Raw genomic sequence first — 15,101 nt, forward strand, 5'->3', positions numbered from 1 at the left:
CAGTGCTTTTGAAGTCTGATTTAATGTTCACCCACTGGAAGTTTTAGCGTTATTTTTTCACTTTGGAGCGTTTCTTTCAAGACCACAGGGCTTTTCGCATTTCCCTTTACTAACGCAGCCCCTGCTGAGCCTCCAGCCTTCTTCTTGAAGTTCAAAAGCAACCCCCTTTCCCCTTTTAAAATTAAATCTGGTCCCGGCAAAGCTTTCAAAATCTTAAATATTCAGGTCCAATCCGGAAGATGGAAGTTTTTCACTAATGCTGACTTCCAAGACGACCTGAAATCTATTGCGACTTCAAGGAGCAGGCTAAATGAGTTAAAAATGCAGCAAGATTCCCACAGACCTGAAAAAGCCCAGAGCCCTTGCTCTTGCAAACTCATTGATAAAGAAAAGGCCTGGTTAGACAGAATTGGTCTTTCTGATGTTTCATTTTCAGTAGCGAATAACCCAAAAAGGAAGATCAATAGGGGGAGAAAGAAAAAAATAAAACCACCTAGCTGACTCATCTGTTGCATACCTTGTGGAGAAGGCAAAGAGAGTTGGCGGTCTTTCCACCTGGCCTGGTGGGGTAAGCATTAGCGCCATCCATCAAATAGTTCCAGGTCTTCCCTGCTCTCTGGAGGCAAGTGTAGCACTGTGGCTTGCTTTGTTCAAAAATACATGAGTGAAAGTGACATGCGGGACTTTGGGTGGATGCTTTAAGAGCTAGTCCTAAAGCCATCAGATTCCTTTTTCTGCCTCGCTGATGGTGGAAGCTTCTATCAGCGTGAGTCCCTGAGTGACTGTAATGAGCAGAGCCTCCCTGATAGACTTGAAAGGTGAGCCAAGGAATGAGCTGCTTTTGCCTTAAACTGCTGAGATTTGGGGGTTGTTCGTTATGGCAGCCTAACTTACTTAGCTCACCCATTTGATATCCTTGTGATTCACTGTCTGTGTGATCTCAGGCAAGTCTCTGAGTATCAGGACCAGAAAAGTGTTATTTTAGTGGTTAAGCGTGAATTTAAGAATAGGTTGGACCAGCTGTTCGAGTCCTCTGTCTGCCCGGCTGCTTCCTACATGTGTGATTTTGTATAAGTAGTTTAGCCTCTCTGAGCCTCACTGTCTTCATCTGTAAAATGGGTGAATAATAGCAGCTGTGACAAAGGGTTGCCGTGAAGATGAAAAGAAATGGGGCTTGCTAAGGGCTTCATGGTGCCATGTCTAGAGATCTAAATACAGTTCAGCTATTTACAACAATAACCTCTTTTCAACAGAGATTTACTGTGGCTTAGAGGAGCAGCTGATGGTGGACAACAAGGCACTAGGGCATATCCTTGCAGGAGATGTAGCTATAATTTTCAGACCATAATTTCCCCCTGCCGAAGCCTCCTAGGGGATCCAATTTGCCAGAAATCAAGGGACAAGGGTGTTGAGTACTGTCAAATCTTTTTTAACTGTGTCCGCCAAGCACATTTTGTTCCAGGCAGTCACTTGAAGATGTCTATCCACGGTGGCAATTCAGAGCAATTTTCTGAAATACTTCGTGCTCTCTTTCTGAACTCCCATCTGGGGTAAAACATCTGCTTCCCAGGGTGGAAAGCTGTTGGCTAGGTTAGGACGTGCCCATGTGTCCATGACCGAGGGGAATAGCTGCTGATTCTGAATCAGGGAGGGGGTAGAGGTCACAGCTCTGGGGACTTCCCAGACCAGGTGGCTCCATCCTGCCTCCTGAGTGAAGATCTGATCCTCCTACCACGTTCTCCCACTCCATAGAGATATCCACTGGAGTACCACAGTGGAGGAGCCATGTGATTGAATCAGTGCAAAGAGGAGAGCAGGGGAAATCAGAGACATCACTCACATGTCACCTTCTGAGTGAGTCTTTCCTTGACGATCCAATTTAAAACTCCCCTGCCCATCACTATCACATCACCCATCACTTTCTTCATGACACTTATTCCTATCTCAAAGTATCTTGATTATTACATATTTATCACCTGTTGCTTCCCTCACCCCCTCTAGAATGGAAGCTCCTGAGAACAGGGGTGTTGTCTGTTTTCTTCATGGCAGTATTCCCACTAGTGCCTGGAAAAGGCAGATATGCGGAAAACGAGATTTTCTTGGTTGTGGGGGAGGAGTACTACAAGACAAGGGGAAACTAATTTAAATATAAACAATTTAAATTTAGAAAATGCTATTATGTGTGTTGTTCAGACCGACTGCGGCAGTATTTCATGAAAGCAAAAACTTGGAAAAGACTTAAAGGTCTTGGAATATTGGTTAAATATGTTTCAGTACATTCACATGCTGATAAACTCCACAGCAGACGTTCAGATTTGGAGAGGTGCTTCTTATGTACTAAGGCAAACAGCAAAAATTTAGTTTCAAAACGGTATGTGCAAAATGGCACTTGAAATTATTTTATAAGAGAAAATTGCATTTTATGTGTCATAACATCTTGATAAGTCAAGTCCCTTTTGTATCCTGGGGCCTCCTAGAAAGTACCACTTTGTAATAAGATCTTCTTTTCTTGGAGTAGGGGGCACCAGATTATTCTCTAAATTAATCAAAGACTTTGGGCTTTAGCTACAGAGGAACAACCATTTGGGGGTGAAGCACCCATACTTTGCAGCAAGGTTACCTGAGTTCAAATCCTGACTTACCTTTTGCTAGCTATGCAACTGTGAGCAAATTAATTTTCCATGCCTCAGTTTCCTTATTGGTAATTTGGAATGAGGCTTAAATGAAGTAATACACCCAGAGCAGTGCTTGACACAGAAAGCACTTAAGTGCTAGCCATTTTCATCATAAAACAGTAGATGGATTTTGATGTTTGTGTCATATTTGAAACATCAAAGTGTGGTTGCCTTTTGCCCATATGTGTATTTCTAAAGGAGGGTGGGTTTTTTGTGCCTGGGCAGCCCAGCCCTTGAATGTCTGTTGTCTCTTAAGAGTAAGGATTACAAGAGTCAGGATTATAAGAATCAGGAATGTAAGCATAGGGATTACATCCACCTGGTCTCCCCACTAAATAGTGGGCCCAGTGGTGTCTCTCTGGGCAGCCTGAAGCAATAAGACTTAGATAACTCTACTGCCCCCGTGGCACTAGGGGAAAGCACAGGACTCTGGGGACTCAAGCCTGTTGGAACAATTCCTTTAAGGTGTGTGCTGTACCTGCTGGAGGGTTAGTTGGTAACTCTTTACTCCACTCTTTGGCCAGGGGTCTGGCCTGTTTTGTCCTCACTGCAACTAGGGAAGATGGCCACAGGGGTAGGGGAGGCAGCATTAGAGCTTGTCACATTTCCCCACACCTGATGTTGTCTGCATCTCTGTAAAGGTCTACTCATTTCTAGGTAGGTCTTCTTATAAAACCAATACAGGTTCACAGCCACTTAACCAATTCCAAACAATTTAAATAGCTTATTTGGTAGCAGAGTGTGACAAAAACTGATGGGAGACTATTGATGGCCTCTTTCTTTGACCTTTGTTATGCACTTAAGATAAATATTCACTTATTTGTTTTCTGCAGAAATATTGTGTTTGATGGCAGGCCCCCTCTGGGAGTGTGATGTTCTATATGGGACATGTCTCATATTTCCTTTTTTAAATGCAAAAACAAAAACAAAAAACCCCTCAGAATTCTGAAATGCAGTTGGCCCTAAGGGTTTCAGTAAATACTTATGGGCCTTCATGAAAAAAATCAGATCCTACTTTGTCTAAAAAGAGGCTTGTATCTCTTGGAGAAGCGTGATTGGCACATTCATTATTGAAGGCTTGGTTTCAGTTTCTGTTGTGGACCTGATCATCTTGTCAATTGAAATAAACTCTCTTGTTAGCAGTGGAATTAACAAGGATGCTGAGAAATGATAATGTGTTTGAATTGCCGCATGAAATTGGGAAGTTGAGGAGTTTTCTTTCCCTCAATAAAGCAGAGACTCAGATGCAACTCATAATGACATCCTAAAATCTGTCATCTGTTCATTTAGCCAAACATCCACCAATCCATCCAAATATGAGATCATCCTGCAACTAACGAAGATCATTCTGCTTGCAGCACAGTAACCTCCAGTTAGTGAATTTTGCTGCCTGTAGAAAGCCCGTGTTGTGGTATCGAACCACCCCCACTTTCTTGCTATGAAATCCATAAGGAGGAGGAACTGGATCTACAGCTGTCATTATGCCTAATCGAAATGGAGCCTCTGGGATCTACAGGTCCCTGAGGATGGATATTTCCTTTTGGAAAATGCATGGTGGGTGTCAGGGCCCAGGGTTTAAATGTCAAAACGCTTTAGTAACAGGAGATACTGGTTGCTTGATGATGGATACTCAGAAAAGCACAATCAGGTGAACTGGAGATTTGGTATTACCTTCTTGGGCTCCTTACCTGGGTTGTTTATCTTTGCAACTAGGTTTTGGGTGACATCGTGTAGCCCTTTTTCCCTGTCTGTTTGTATACTTGTCTGTTCACCCAGTGAACACAGATCTTACCTATTGGTAAAATTCTGCTCAGAAGCTCCTTTCTTTCCTAGCCTTCAGTCTCAATGGTACTGGTAATTATATACCTACCTTCTCTTTAAAATAGGGATTTTTACCTTTTGTAACTCTCATTTAGTGAACATGCATTGTGTTCCCAGATATTAGGCTAAATGTTCTATAGACTTGATCCTGCTTAATCCTTAAAATAACTCTTCTGAGGCAGGAACCCATTTGACAGATGAAGAAACAGAAGAAACAGGCCTAGAGATGTCAAGTGACTTGCCCAAGGTCACACGGCTATTAAGTGGCACAGCCTTGACTCATCTGGGTTCAAGTGATGCTAAACCCTTTGCTCTTGATCACTCTAATCCCTCTGGGTTTAAAAAAATGCACTTGAAGATTTGGGGAAATTCACACTTCTCTAAGGATGAAACTTCATAAATAGAGATTAAGCATTGAAGAGAACAGCTCTTTCTGCTTTCTTATAACTAAAAAGATGTGTTCTGACCCTTTATAGGGAACTTAAACTGTTCCCCCAGATTCATAATTTAAAAAAATGAATCCCAAACAGTGGTGTGCTGGAGCTGGCTCATACTGGCTCACAAGAACGAATTCTGTACATCTCTTCCCAACTCCAAGTTGAGTGACATCATGTTGGTAAGATTGAAATCAGCCATAGTGGGAGTATTTACACCATTGAAATTGGCATTGTCACAAATCATGGTTCTTCACCTCCTAGAGAACTGGTTGTTAAAACATTTGCCAGCATTGTCATTGACCCTAGGCTAAAATACCCACCAGGAAGAAATGGACAACTAGAAAAAACAAACCCCAACAAATACGCTGACTTCCTATGGGAATCTTCCTGGACTGCATTTTTTTTCCCTCAGGTTGGCTGGTTCTGATTTTATAGAGCTGGACATCCTTGGAGCACTGATGGAATTCTACCACTACAAGTCACGGTAGAACATCTGCTACTCTCAATGTGACCACTACATCTTTTTATTGCAGTTAACAATTTTTGGTCACATTCTGAGCACATTTCTAAAAACGACCAAAGGAAAGAAACATGGCCCTTTTTCTCTTCTCAATCCAAATTCTACATGATGTTCTTTTCTCAGTTTTGGAGAATGGGTGCCCACATGTAGGAGGCAAAATGTTGCTGTTGGTGGTTTGCTTAGGGAGATGAAATGCTATCAGGAGCCCTCTGGCTCAGAGGCCTTTTTCTTAGAATGTAAGCAATCAACTATGGAAAAAAAGATATTGCTTTTACCTAGGAATTCTCATTCCCGGAATCCAGCCAACAGAAACACTTTCAACTGGGCATAAAAGATATGTTTAAAGATATTCCATGCAGTATTACTTGAAATGTCAAAAATTTGGTAATGACCTCGGTGTCTGTTAATAGAGAAATGGGCTATACTCCATCCATACAATAGAATACTCTGCTGCCATTGAAAGAATGTGTAAACTTGTGTATACCATTATGGAAAGATGCCCATGAGTCACTGTAAAAGGGGAAAAATAGAGAAAGATTTTGAAGGACATATCTCAGACTTTTAAAAGGAGTTTTCTTTAAGAAGGGATTTCAGGGAGGGAAGAAAGGCTTTCGTACTTTATATACTTACAAATTTTTTGAAAGACTTTAATAAGCACAAATTATATTCTCTTATTACTTGAGCAGTTTTATTTTAGAGAAAAATAAATAGCCTGTAATCCCAGCTACTTGGGATGCTGAGGCAGGAGGATAGCTTCAGGCCATGAGCTAGACACCAGTTAGACACCTGGGCAACATAGCAAGACACTGTCTCTAAAAACTTAAAAAAAAATTAGCCAGGTCACAAGCATTCCTATATAGCAATAACAGACAAACAGAGAGCCAAATCATGAGTGAACTCCCATTCACAATTGCTACAAAGAGAATAAAATACCTAGGGATGCAACTAACAAGGGACCTGAAGGACCTCTTCAAGGAGAACTACAAACCACTGCTCAAGGAAATAAGAAAGGACAAAAACAAATGGAAAAACATTCCATGCTCATGGATAGGAAGAATCAATATTGTCAAAATGGCCACACTGCCCAAAGCAATTTATAGATTCAATGGTATCCCCATCAAGCTACCATTGACCTTCTTCATAGAACTGGAAAAAAACACCTTAAACTTCATATGGACCCAAAAAAGAGCCCACATAGCCAAGACAATCCTAAGCAAAAAGAACAAAGCTGGAGGCATCACACTACCTAACTTCAACCTATACTACAAGGGTACAGTAATCAAAACAGCATGGTACTGGTACCAAAACAGAGATATAGACCAATGGAACAGAACAGAGGCTTCGGAAGTAATGCCACACATCTACAACCATCTGATCTCTGACAAACCTGACAAAAACAAGCAATGGGGAAAGGATCCCCTGTTAATAAATGGTGTTGGGAAAATGGGCTAGCCATGTGCAGAAAGCTGAAATTGGACCCCTTCCTTACACCTTATACAAAAATTAACTCCAGATAGATTAAAGATTTAAACATAAGACATAACAACATGAAAACCCTAGAAGAAAACCTAGGCAATACCATTCAGGCCATAGGTATAGGAAAGGACTTCATGACCAAAACACCAAAAGCCATGGCAACAAAAGCCAAAATAGACAAATGGGATCTAATTAAACTTAAGATCTTCTGCACAGCAAAAGAAACAATCATTAGACTGAACTGGCAATGAACAGAATGGGAAAAATTTTTTGCAATCTATCCATCTGACAAAGGGCTAATATCCAGAAACTACAAAAAACTGAAACAAATATACAAGAAAAAAGCAAACAACCCCATCAAAAAGTGGGTGAAAGATATGAACAGACACTTTTCAAAAAAATACAGTTATACAGCCAACAAACATATGAAAAAAAGCTCATCATCACTGGTCATTAGAGAAATGCAAATCAAAACCACATTGAGATACCATCTCATGCCAGTTAGAATGGTGATCATTAAAAAATCTGGAGACAACAGATGCTGGAGAGGATGTGGAGAAATGGGAACACTTTTACACTGTTCATGGAAGTGTAAATTAGTTCAACCATTGTGGAAGACAGTGTGGCACTTCCTCAAGGATCTAGAAATAGAAATTCCATTTGACCCAGCAATCCCATTACTGGGTATATACCCAAAGGGGTATAAATCATTCTATTATAAAGACACACACACACACATATGTTCATTGCAGCACGGTTTACAATAGCTAAGACTTGGAACCAACCCAAATGCCCATCAATGATAGACTGGATAAAAAGATGTGACACATACACACCATGGAATTCTATTCAGCCATAAAAAAGGATGAGTTCATGTCCTTTGTAGGGACATGGATGAAGCTGGAAACCATCATTCTCAGCAAACTGACACAAGAACAGAAAACCAAACACCGCATCTTCTCAATCATAAGTGGGTGTTGAACAATGAGAATAGATGGACACACGGAGGGGAACATCACACACTGGGGTCTGTTGTTGGGTTGGGGGGCTAGAGGAAAGATAGCAGGGGGTGGGGAGGTTAGGAGGGATAACATTACGAGAAATACCTAATGTAGGTGACAGGGGGATGGAGGCAGCAAACCACCATGGCATGTGTATAACTATGTAACAATCCTGCACGTTCTGCACATGTACCCGAGAACTTAAAGTATAATTAAAAGAAGAAGAAGAAAAAAAATTAGCCAGGTGTGGTGGCATTCACCTGTAGTACTAGCTATCTGGGAGGCTGAGGCAGGAGGATTGCTTGAGCCCAGGAGTTCAAGGCTGTGGTGAGCTATGATTGTGCCCCTGTACTCTAGCCTGGGCAACAGAGCAAGACTCTCATCTCTTTAAAAAAATAAAAGGCATAAAAAATCTTTTAAGGCTGTGGTTTTCAAACGAATTTAGGAAGCCACAAAGATATTTTGGAAATAACTAGGGTGCCATGGTGAGGATAGAAGTAAGTTGAAGGGGTCCTAGCTCTCCTAGGCCCCCAAACCTCTTGCTTCATGAAGAAGTTTCATTTAGAAAAGTCTGTTTTACATTATAGGGGTTTCTATTTTTAAAAAATGAGTGTCTGCTGCTTAAAAAAAATAGTCTGTCAACCACTTATATCAAAAAAGACTATAGTTTAAAATTCATCCCAACCTAAAACACTGAATTAATTGGAGTTACTGATCTATCAATGGATGCATGATTTATATTGCTGGTTGCATTTGAGGTTAGTTTCTCTAGGTCCTGGTGTAAGAGATGACTTGGGGGTGGAGGATATCTAGGGAATGGGTAATAAATGTCTTAAAGGGGAAAGAGTTAATTAAGACTCAAGTTTTAGTTGGAAAAAGACTAGGTCCTCCTGGGAGGCAGGACTGTGAGAGGGTGGCAATATCAGTGCACAGGTTAGCACCGCAGGTGGGGAACTAGCTTATTTAACTCAGCCTGTGATTTTCACAGTGAAAATCTGATTCCTCAAGTCAGGATTCTTTACCTTTTTTTGTCCCCTTCTTACAAACAACCTGACTGTTCTTAAAGAACCAATGCCTTTACCTGCCTGTCTGCTCTTTGTTCTGCCCTGTGTGTACAATGCTGTTCCTGCAACAGTGGCCTCAAAGCTTTTGCATGAACTCTCTCCTCTGCTGGGAACACTTAACACTTCCCTTGACCTAGACAACATGTTCTGGAGCTTCTACCTGTACAAACCCAGCTGCTCCAGGGAACTGAATACCAAATATTCCCTTGTGTCCAAGTGGAGAAATAGCCACCAATGTATATTGAAAAACAAAAAGACCAAAGCAAAAAGAAACACAACCTTGAAAGAAAGGATAAAAATAAAAACAAAAAGAAAAGAAAGAATAAGAGGGAGTGAAACGAGGAGGAAAGGGAAGAAGAATAAAGAATAGTATTAGGGAGACACAGTCCAAGAAGAGTTGGAGAGCATTCGAGCTGTGGATCCAGTGATGGGCTTCCGTAGCTTGCCGATTTCTGTGGTGTAAATACTCCCATTGTGGCTAGCTGATTTCAGGCTACCCGTGTGATGATGTCACTGAATGTAGAGTTGGGAAGAGATGCGGGAAGGAGATGTACACAGCCAGCTCCCACGAATCTGCATAAGCTGTCTCTAGTTCTCCCCTGTTCAGATCCCACAGAGCACATAGAAGAGCTCCTAAAACAACCCACCCACCAAAAACAGCAAAGGGAGCAGAAGAACGTACAGGAGTCCCTTCCCCACTGCCCAGCCTATTGCTAGTCTACCGCAAATTGGAGGGCTGAGGCATACTTTGGATTCCAGCAGGTGATCACAGGCTTCATGGTGTGGTGGGTGTGGTCGATAGTCAGGGCCTCCAGAAGCCAGTGGAGAGCACAGAGCTGGCGGAAGAGGGGCTCGCTGCAAACACAGAGAGAGGGAACACAGTGGGATCCTGTTAGAACAACATTCTTCACAAAAATAGCCACAGAAATAGTAGAGGTACTTGCTCCCAGTGAGGGAGTGGGCACTATGCTCCAGGCATGCCTAAGTATTTGGCATGTATCATCTCATTCAGCCTTTGCAATGGGTCCGTGAGATATTCTTTAGCCCATTTTACAGATGAGGAATCAGAGGCTCACAGGACTTAAGGGTGTTGTGTCAGGTCACCAGGCCAGTAGGTGGTAGAGCCAATTTGAAATGAGATTATCCAATGCCAGTTTCTGAGAATTTGTGTATATAGCAGGGAGAGAAAAAAGGAGGGATTCCCCAGCTGGAAGTCTTGACTCAGGCAAATGAGAGGCTTCAAGGAAATCAGTATCCTATGTAGTTTCAATTATTAATCTGATAAAAGTATAATAAATAAACTAGGAGTGTGTAAAAAGTCTGGAAACACAGGGAAACTAGTGTATTAATTGTGCTTCCCCTCCCCAGATTAAACATTGGATGCATTGCTTTGCATTTATGAGTCCTTTGCCTGAAAATATAGCTGGGTTTTGAAGAAAAACACATAGAGCATATTACTTGAAAGTGTTCTCTAGGCCGGGCTCGGTGGCTCACACCTGTAATACCAGCACCTTGGGAGGCCGAGGCGGGTGGATTCCGAGGTCAGGAGTTTGAGATAAGCAGAACCAACATGGTGAAACCCCGTCTCTACTAAAAATACAAGATGCCAGGTGTGGTGGCGGGCTCCTGTAATCCCAGCTACTCATGAGGCTGAGACAGGAGAATCGCTTGAACCCGGGAGACAGAGGTTGCTGTGAGCCGAGATTGTGCCATTGCACTCCAGCCTGGGGGACAGAGTGAGACTCTGCCTCAAAAAAGAAAAAAAAAAAAAAAGAAAATGTTCACTAAAACACTGTTTAAAAATACGTCTCAGGTTGGGCACGGTGGCGCATGCCTATAATCCCAGAACTTTGGGAGGCCGAGGCAGGTGGGTTGCTTGAGCTCAGGAGTTTGAGACCAGCTTACAAAAAATAACAAAAATTAGAATAAGCTGAGCATGGTGGCATGCACCTGTGATCCCTGCTACCCAGGAGGCTGAGGTAAGAGGATCGCTTGAGCCAGGGAGGTCAAGGCTGCGATGAGCTGAGATCACACCACTGCATTTGTGGCACAGCTAGCCACTGCTATTGCTAAATGCTGGACATGGCCTATGTGCTTGTTGTCTTAAACAACAATTACATATGTCTCACCTACATTTTCTGATTTTTTGGATACTTTGTATTAAACACCTACAGGGAGCCAGGCATTGATGGGGGCATTTTATACACATTATTTAATTCTTCCAACAGCCTGCTGGGGTATCAATTATTACACACATTTTAGAGAAGGGGAAACTGAGGTTCAGAGAGGTGGAATCACTTTGCTCAAGGTCAAAGAGCTTGTTGGTGACTGAGATGGTTTCCATCTCAGTATCTCATTTAAAGCTCACAACAGCCCTAGAGGTAATATACCACTCCCACCTCCACTTTACAATGGGGGATGGGAGGATCAGAGAGGGACAGTGAGTGACTTGAGGTCACACTACTAGGATGAGTGAGAACTTGACCAGTGTCAGTTTAACTCCATGTCTGTGCTCTCACAAGCCCGGGCTCTGATGAGGTGCTGATGAAGCCAATGCAGAGGTCACCCCGAGAGCAAGGTCAGGAGAGGGTTAACCTGCTGCCTGCCTTTTTTCCTGGAAACAGGTGGAGTCCTGGCCAGCTGCCCTCCTCCCTGCAAGATTTCTCCTCTTACACTAATGGGCCAGATGCCTCCATTAAGAACCTGTGTAATTGCTCTTCTCTGAAACTGCATCCTGCCCTGATCCACACTCCCCAGGGTTCCTCAGCCTGGTGTTCCCAGGGGCAGGAAGGTATCTATACTTTCTGTTTCCAGGAAGGCACCACTTCAGAAGGTGATACCCAAACCCTGGGCTCAAATGCGGAGCTGACCCAGGGTTATCCCGGCTAATCCCTTAAGGGGCATGCATTTGCTCAGCTTAAAGGGGAACGGCCCTGCCCTAACCCACCCCTCACCCCTGTGTACTAGGGTGGCTGTATCCACCAGGGCTTTGGAAAACTACAGTGAGAAACGCTCTTTCCCTTCTTCCCTGGGGTCTTTTCCTTCCACAAATTATTTACCAAGCACCTACTATTCCTTTACTTCTAATTTAAAGGACTTGTAAGCCCACAGCCTTCTCAGCTATTTTATTAAATAAAACTTTTTTTTTAAGAGACAGGCTCTAATTCTGTCACCAGACTGGAGTTCATGGCTTACTGCAGCCTCCAACTCCTGGGCTCATGTAATCTTCCTGTCTCAGCTTCCAGAGTAGCTGGGACTACAGACACACATCACCATGCCTAGCTAATTTTTAATTTTTTTTTTTTTTAGAGATGGGGTCTTGCTATATTGCCCAGGCTAGTGTCAAACTCCTGGCCTCCAGTGATCCTCCCGCCCTGTCCTCCCAAAGCTCTGGGATTATAGGTATAAGCTATTATGCCTGACTCCTTTTCAATTCTTGTCTCTTTCTTCTCCCCTAACACTGTCTTGAGCCCTATAGGTGACAGCATTTTGGTGGGTCTGGGCACAGAGGCCATGTCCAGCATTCAGCACTAGCAGCAGCTAGCTGTGCCACACATCTGGCACTGGACCATGAGCACCTCACTACGCCCTCCCCATAACCCTAGGAGGTTGTGAAAGGCTGAGGGAGAGGCCTACTGGCTTTTCTGTTTTGCAACTTGGAGGCCCTACAGGCCTGGGCTTTGGGATGTGTGGGGTGGGGAGGGAAATAAACAAAGGAAGTGAACTGGTGAGATGGGGTCTGCTTGGTCACAAAGGGTGGAGGGGAGGTGGGGTATGTGAGCATCAGATTCATTTCTGCAGGTGACAAGAACAGATGCCAACCCAACCCTCTCCCTCTCTTGCTTAAAATCATCAAACTTTGGCTAGGTGCAGTGGCTCATGCTTGTAATCCCAGCACTTTTGGAGGCTGAGGCAGGCGGATCACAAGGTCAGGAGTTTGAGACCAGCCTGACCAACATGGTGAAACCCTGTCTCTAATAAAAATACAAAAATTAGCCAGGCGTGGTGGCATGTGCCTGTAAATCCAGCTATTCAGGAGGCTGAGACAGGAGAATTGCTGGAACCCAGGAGGCAGAGATTACAGTGAGCCAAGATCCTGCCATTGCACTCCAGACTGGGTGATAGAGCGAGACTCCACCTCAAAAAAAAAAAAAAAAAAAAAAAAAAAAAAAATCTTCAAACCTCCTAAATAATTTGTAATGGTCTGAATTGTGGACATCCCAGATTCATTTGTTGAAGCTCTAACCCCTGTACCGCAGGGTGTGACAGTAATTGGAGATGAGACCTTTAAAGAGGTGATTCACTTAAAAATGAAGCCATTAGGGTGAACCCTAATCCAACCTGTCCGGTGTCTTTATAAGAGGAGGAAATTTGGACACACAAAGAGACACTAGGGCTTCGAGCACTGAGAAAAAGGTCATGGTGAGGACACAGAGAGAAGGTAGAGAGACAGCAATCCTCCTACCTCAACAGGGTTGGGAGAAACCAACCTGACAGCACCTTGATCTTGGGCTGTCAGCCTCCAGAACTGTGAGAAAATACATTTCTGTTCTTTAAGCCACCCAGGCTAGTAGTTGACTATGGCAGCCCCAGCAAACTAATGCACCGTCACACGTGAGGCCCCACCCGCCTCTCCATCACACATTAGGCCCCGCCCACCTATCATCACACATGAGGCCCCGCCTACCTCTCAATCACACATGAGGCCCCGTGAGCGTCTCCTTGAGTTGTCCTGCCTGTTCCTTGTGCTATCATTTGCAGCCTGGCAGAAATCCACTCAGTTGCTCAAGCTCACCATGGTCGCTCTTTGCACCGTCCAGGTTTAACTTCTTGCTTTGCCACCTACTGGCCCTGTGGCCTTGGCCAAATTACTTAACTTCTTTGAGCCTCAGTTTTCTTACCTGTAAAATGGTAGTAATCGCAGTACCTCCCTCAAAAGGTGAGAGTGAGGGTGAGGTGACGTGCTTAGCACTGTTCCCTGCTTCTGGTACATATTTCTGCTCCTCTTCCTTCTTGACTCTCAGTTATTGGGCTTCAGCTCTTATCTCCATCAGGAAGCCTTCCTTGATTGCTTTAGGTCTGGGCCGGGCTCACTCTAAGGAGCTTTTAAAGGGAGGTTTCCCATCCTACAATGTGTTCTCCTTGTTCCCACCTTTGGGTTCCTGCTCTACTGTAACTACGTGTTTACTTGTCTCTCCAGCCTGTGAGCCTACAAGCTACAGGGTCTTCATCACAGGGTGCCCTCTGCCGAGCACAGAGTAGGCTCAATAGATTTCCAGTTACTGATGGAAGACAGTGGGAATGAATTGGTTCAGATTTGATATTTTTCTGAACTGATAACTGGAGCACAATTTTTTTTTTTTTTTTTTTGTGAGATAGGGTCTCACTCTGTCACCCAGGCTGACATGCAGTGGCATGATCCCGGCTCACTGCAGCCTCTGCCTCCTGGGATCAAGCAATCCTCCTACCTCAGTCTCCTGAGTAGGTGGGACTATGGGCATGTGTCACCATACCCAGCTAGTTTTTGTATTTTGTAGGGATGGGGTTTTGCCATGTTGCCCAAGCTGGTCTCAAACTCCTGGGCTCAAGTGATCTGCCTGCCTCGGTTTCCCAAAGTGCTGGGATTACAGACATAAGCCACTGCACCTGTACTTGAGCCCAATTCTTATATACAGAATCACTGAGAAAATGAAAAGTAGCATCAATAACAACCACCACCAAAACAACAAAGTAACAGTAATGGTAAATACTTCCCATAAGAGCACTTACTCTATGCCAGACACTGTTTTAAGTGCCCAATATGCATTAATGAATTTCATTCTTATACAATCCCGTGAAAAAGGTATTATTATTATCCCCATTTTGCAGATGAGGAAACTGAGGCATAAAGGGCCATGTAACTTGTCCAAGGTCACAAAAGACAGCAAATGGCAGAGTTGGAAAATGTGAGCCCAGGCAGTCTGGCTTTTGAATTCATGCTCTTAATGACAGTGTGGATGTTGTCTCTTGTTATAGGGTAGAGACTCCCTTAACATCAGAATAGGGTTTCATCTGATAGGTCTGGTCCTTTTTCTCCATTTATAAAAAGTGCCCTAAACCTGATGATT

The 15,101-nt window shown here is 43.5% G+C and overlaps 1 protein-coding gene and 1 long non-coding RNA gene across 3 annotated transcripts in view; one reads left to right on the forward strand and one right to left on the reverse strand.

Annotated features, from left to right (window-relative positions):
* Positions 1 to 15,101, forward strand: part of LOC110569265 (uncharacterized) — a 290,201-nt gene that overhangs the window by 176,867 nt on the left and 98,233 nt on the right. The window lies entirely within an intron of this gene.
* CCDC60 (coiled-coil domain containing 60) overlaps positions 1 to 15,101 on the reverse strand; it is a 210,735-nt gene that overhangs the window by 45,880 nt on the left and 149,754 nt on the right. Inside the window, exon 5 of the mRNA XM_021675492.2 lies at positions 9,742 to 9,849. Coding sequence (XP_021531167.2) covers positions 9,742 to 9,849 — 108 coding nt within the window. The remainder of the gene's footprint in view (positions 1 to 9,741; positions 9,850 to 15,101) is intronic.

This window comes from Aotus nancymaae, unplaced genomic scaffold (assembly GCF_030222135.1).
Source record: "Aotus nancymaae isolate 86718 unplaced genomic scaffold, 86718_ANA_hifiasm-v0.15.2.pri h1tg000021l, whole genome shotgun sequence".
NCBI lineage: Eukaryota > Metazoa > Chordata > Mammalia > Primates > Aotidae > Aotus > Aotus nancymaae.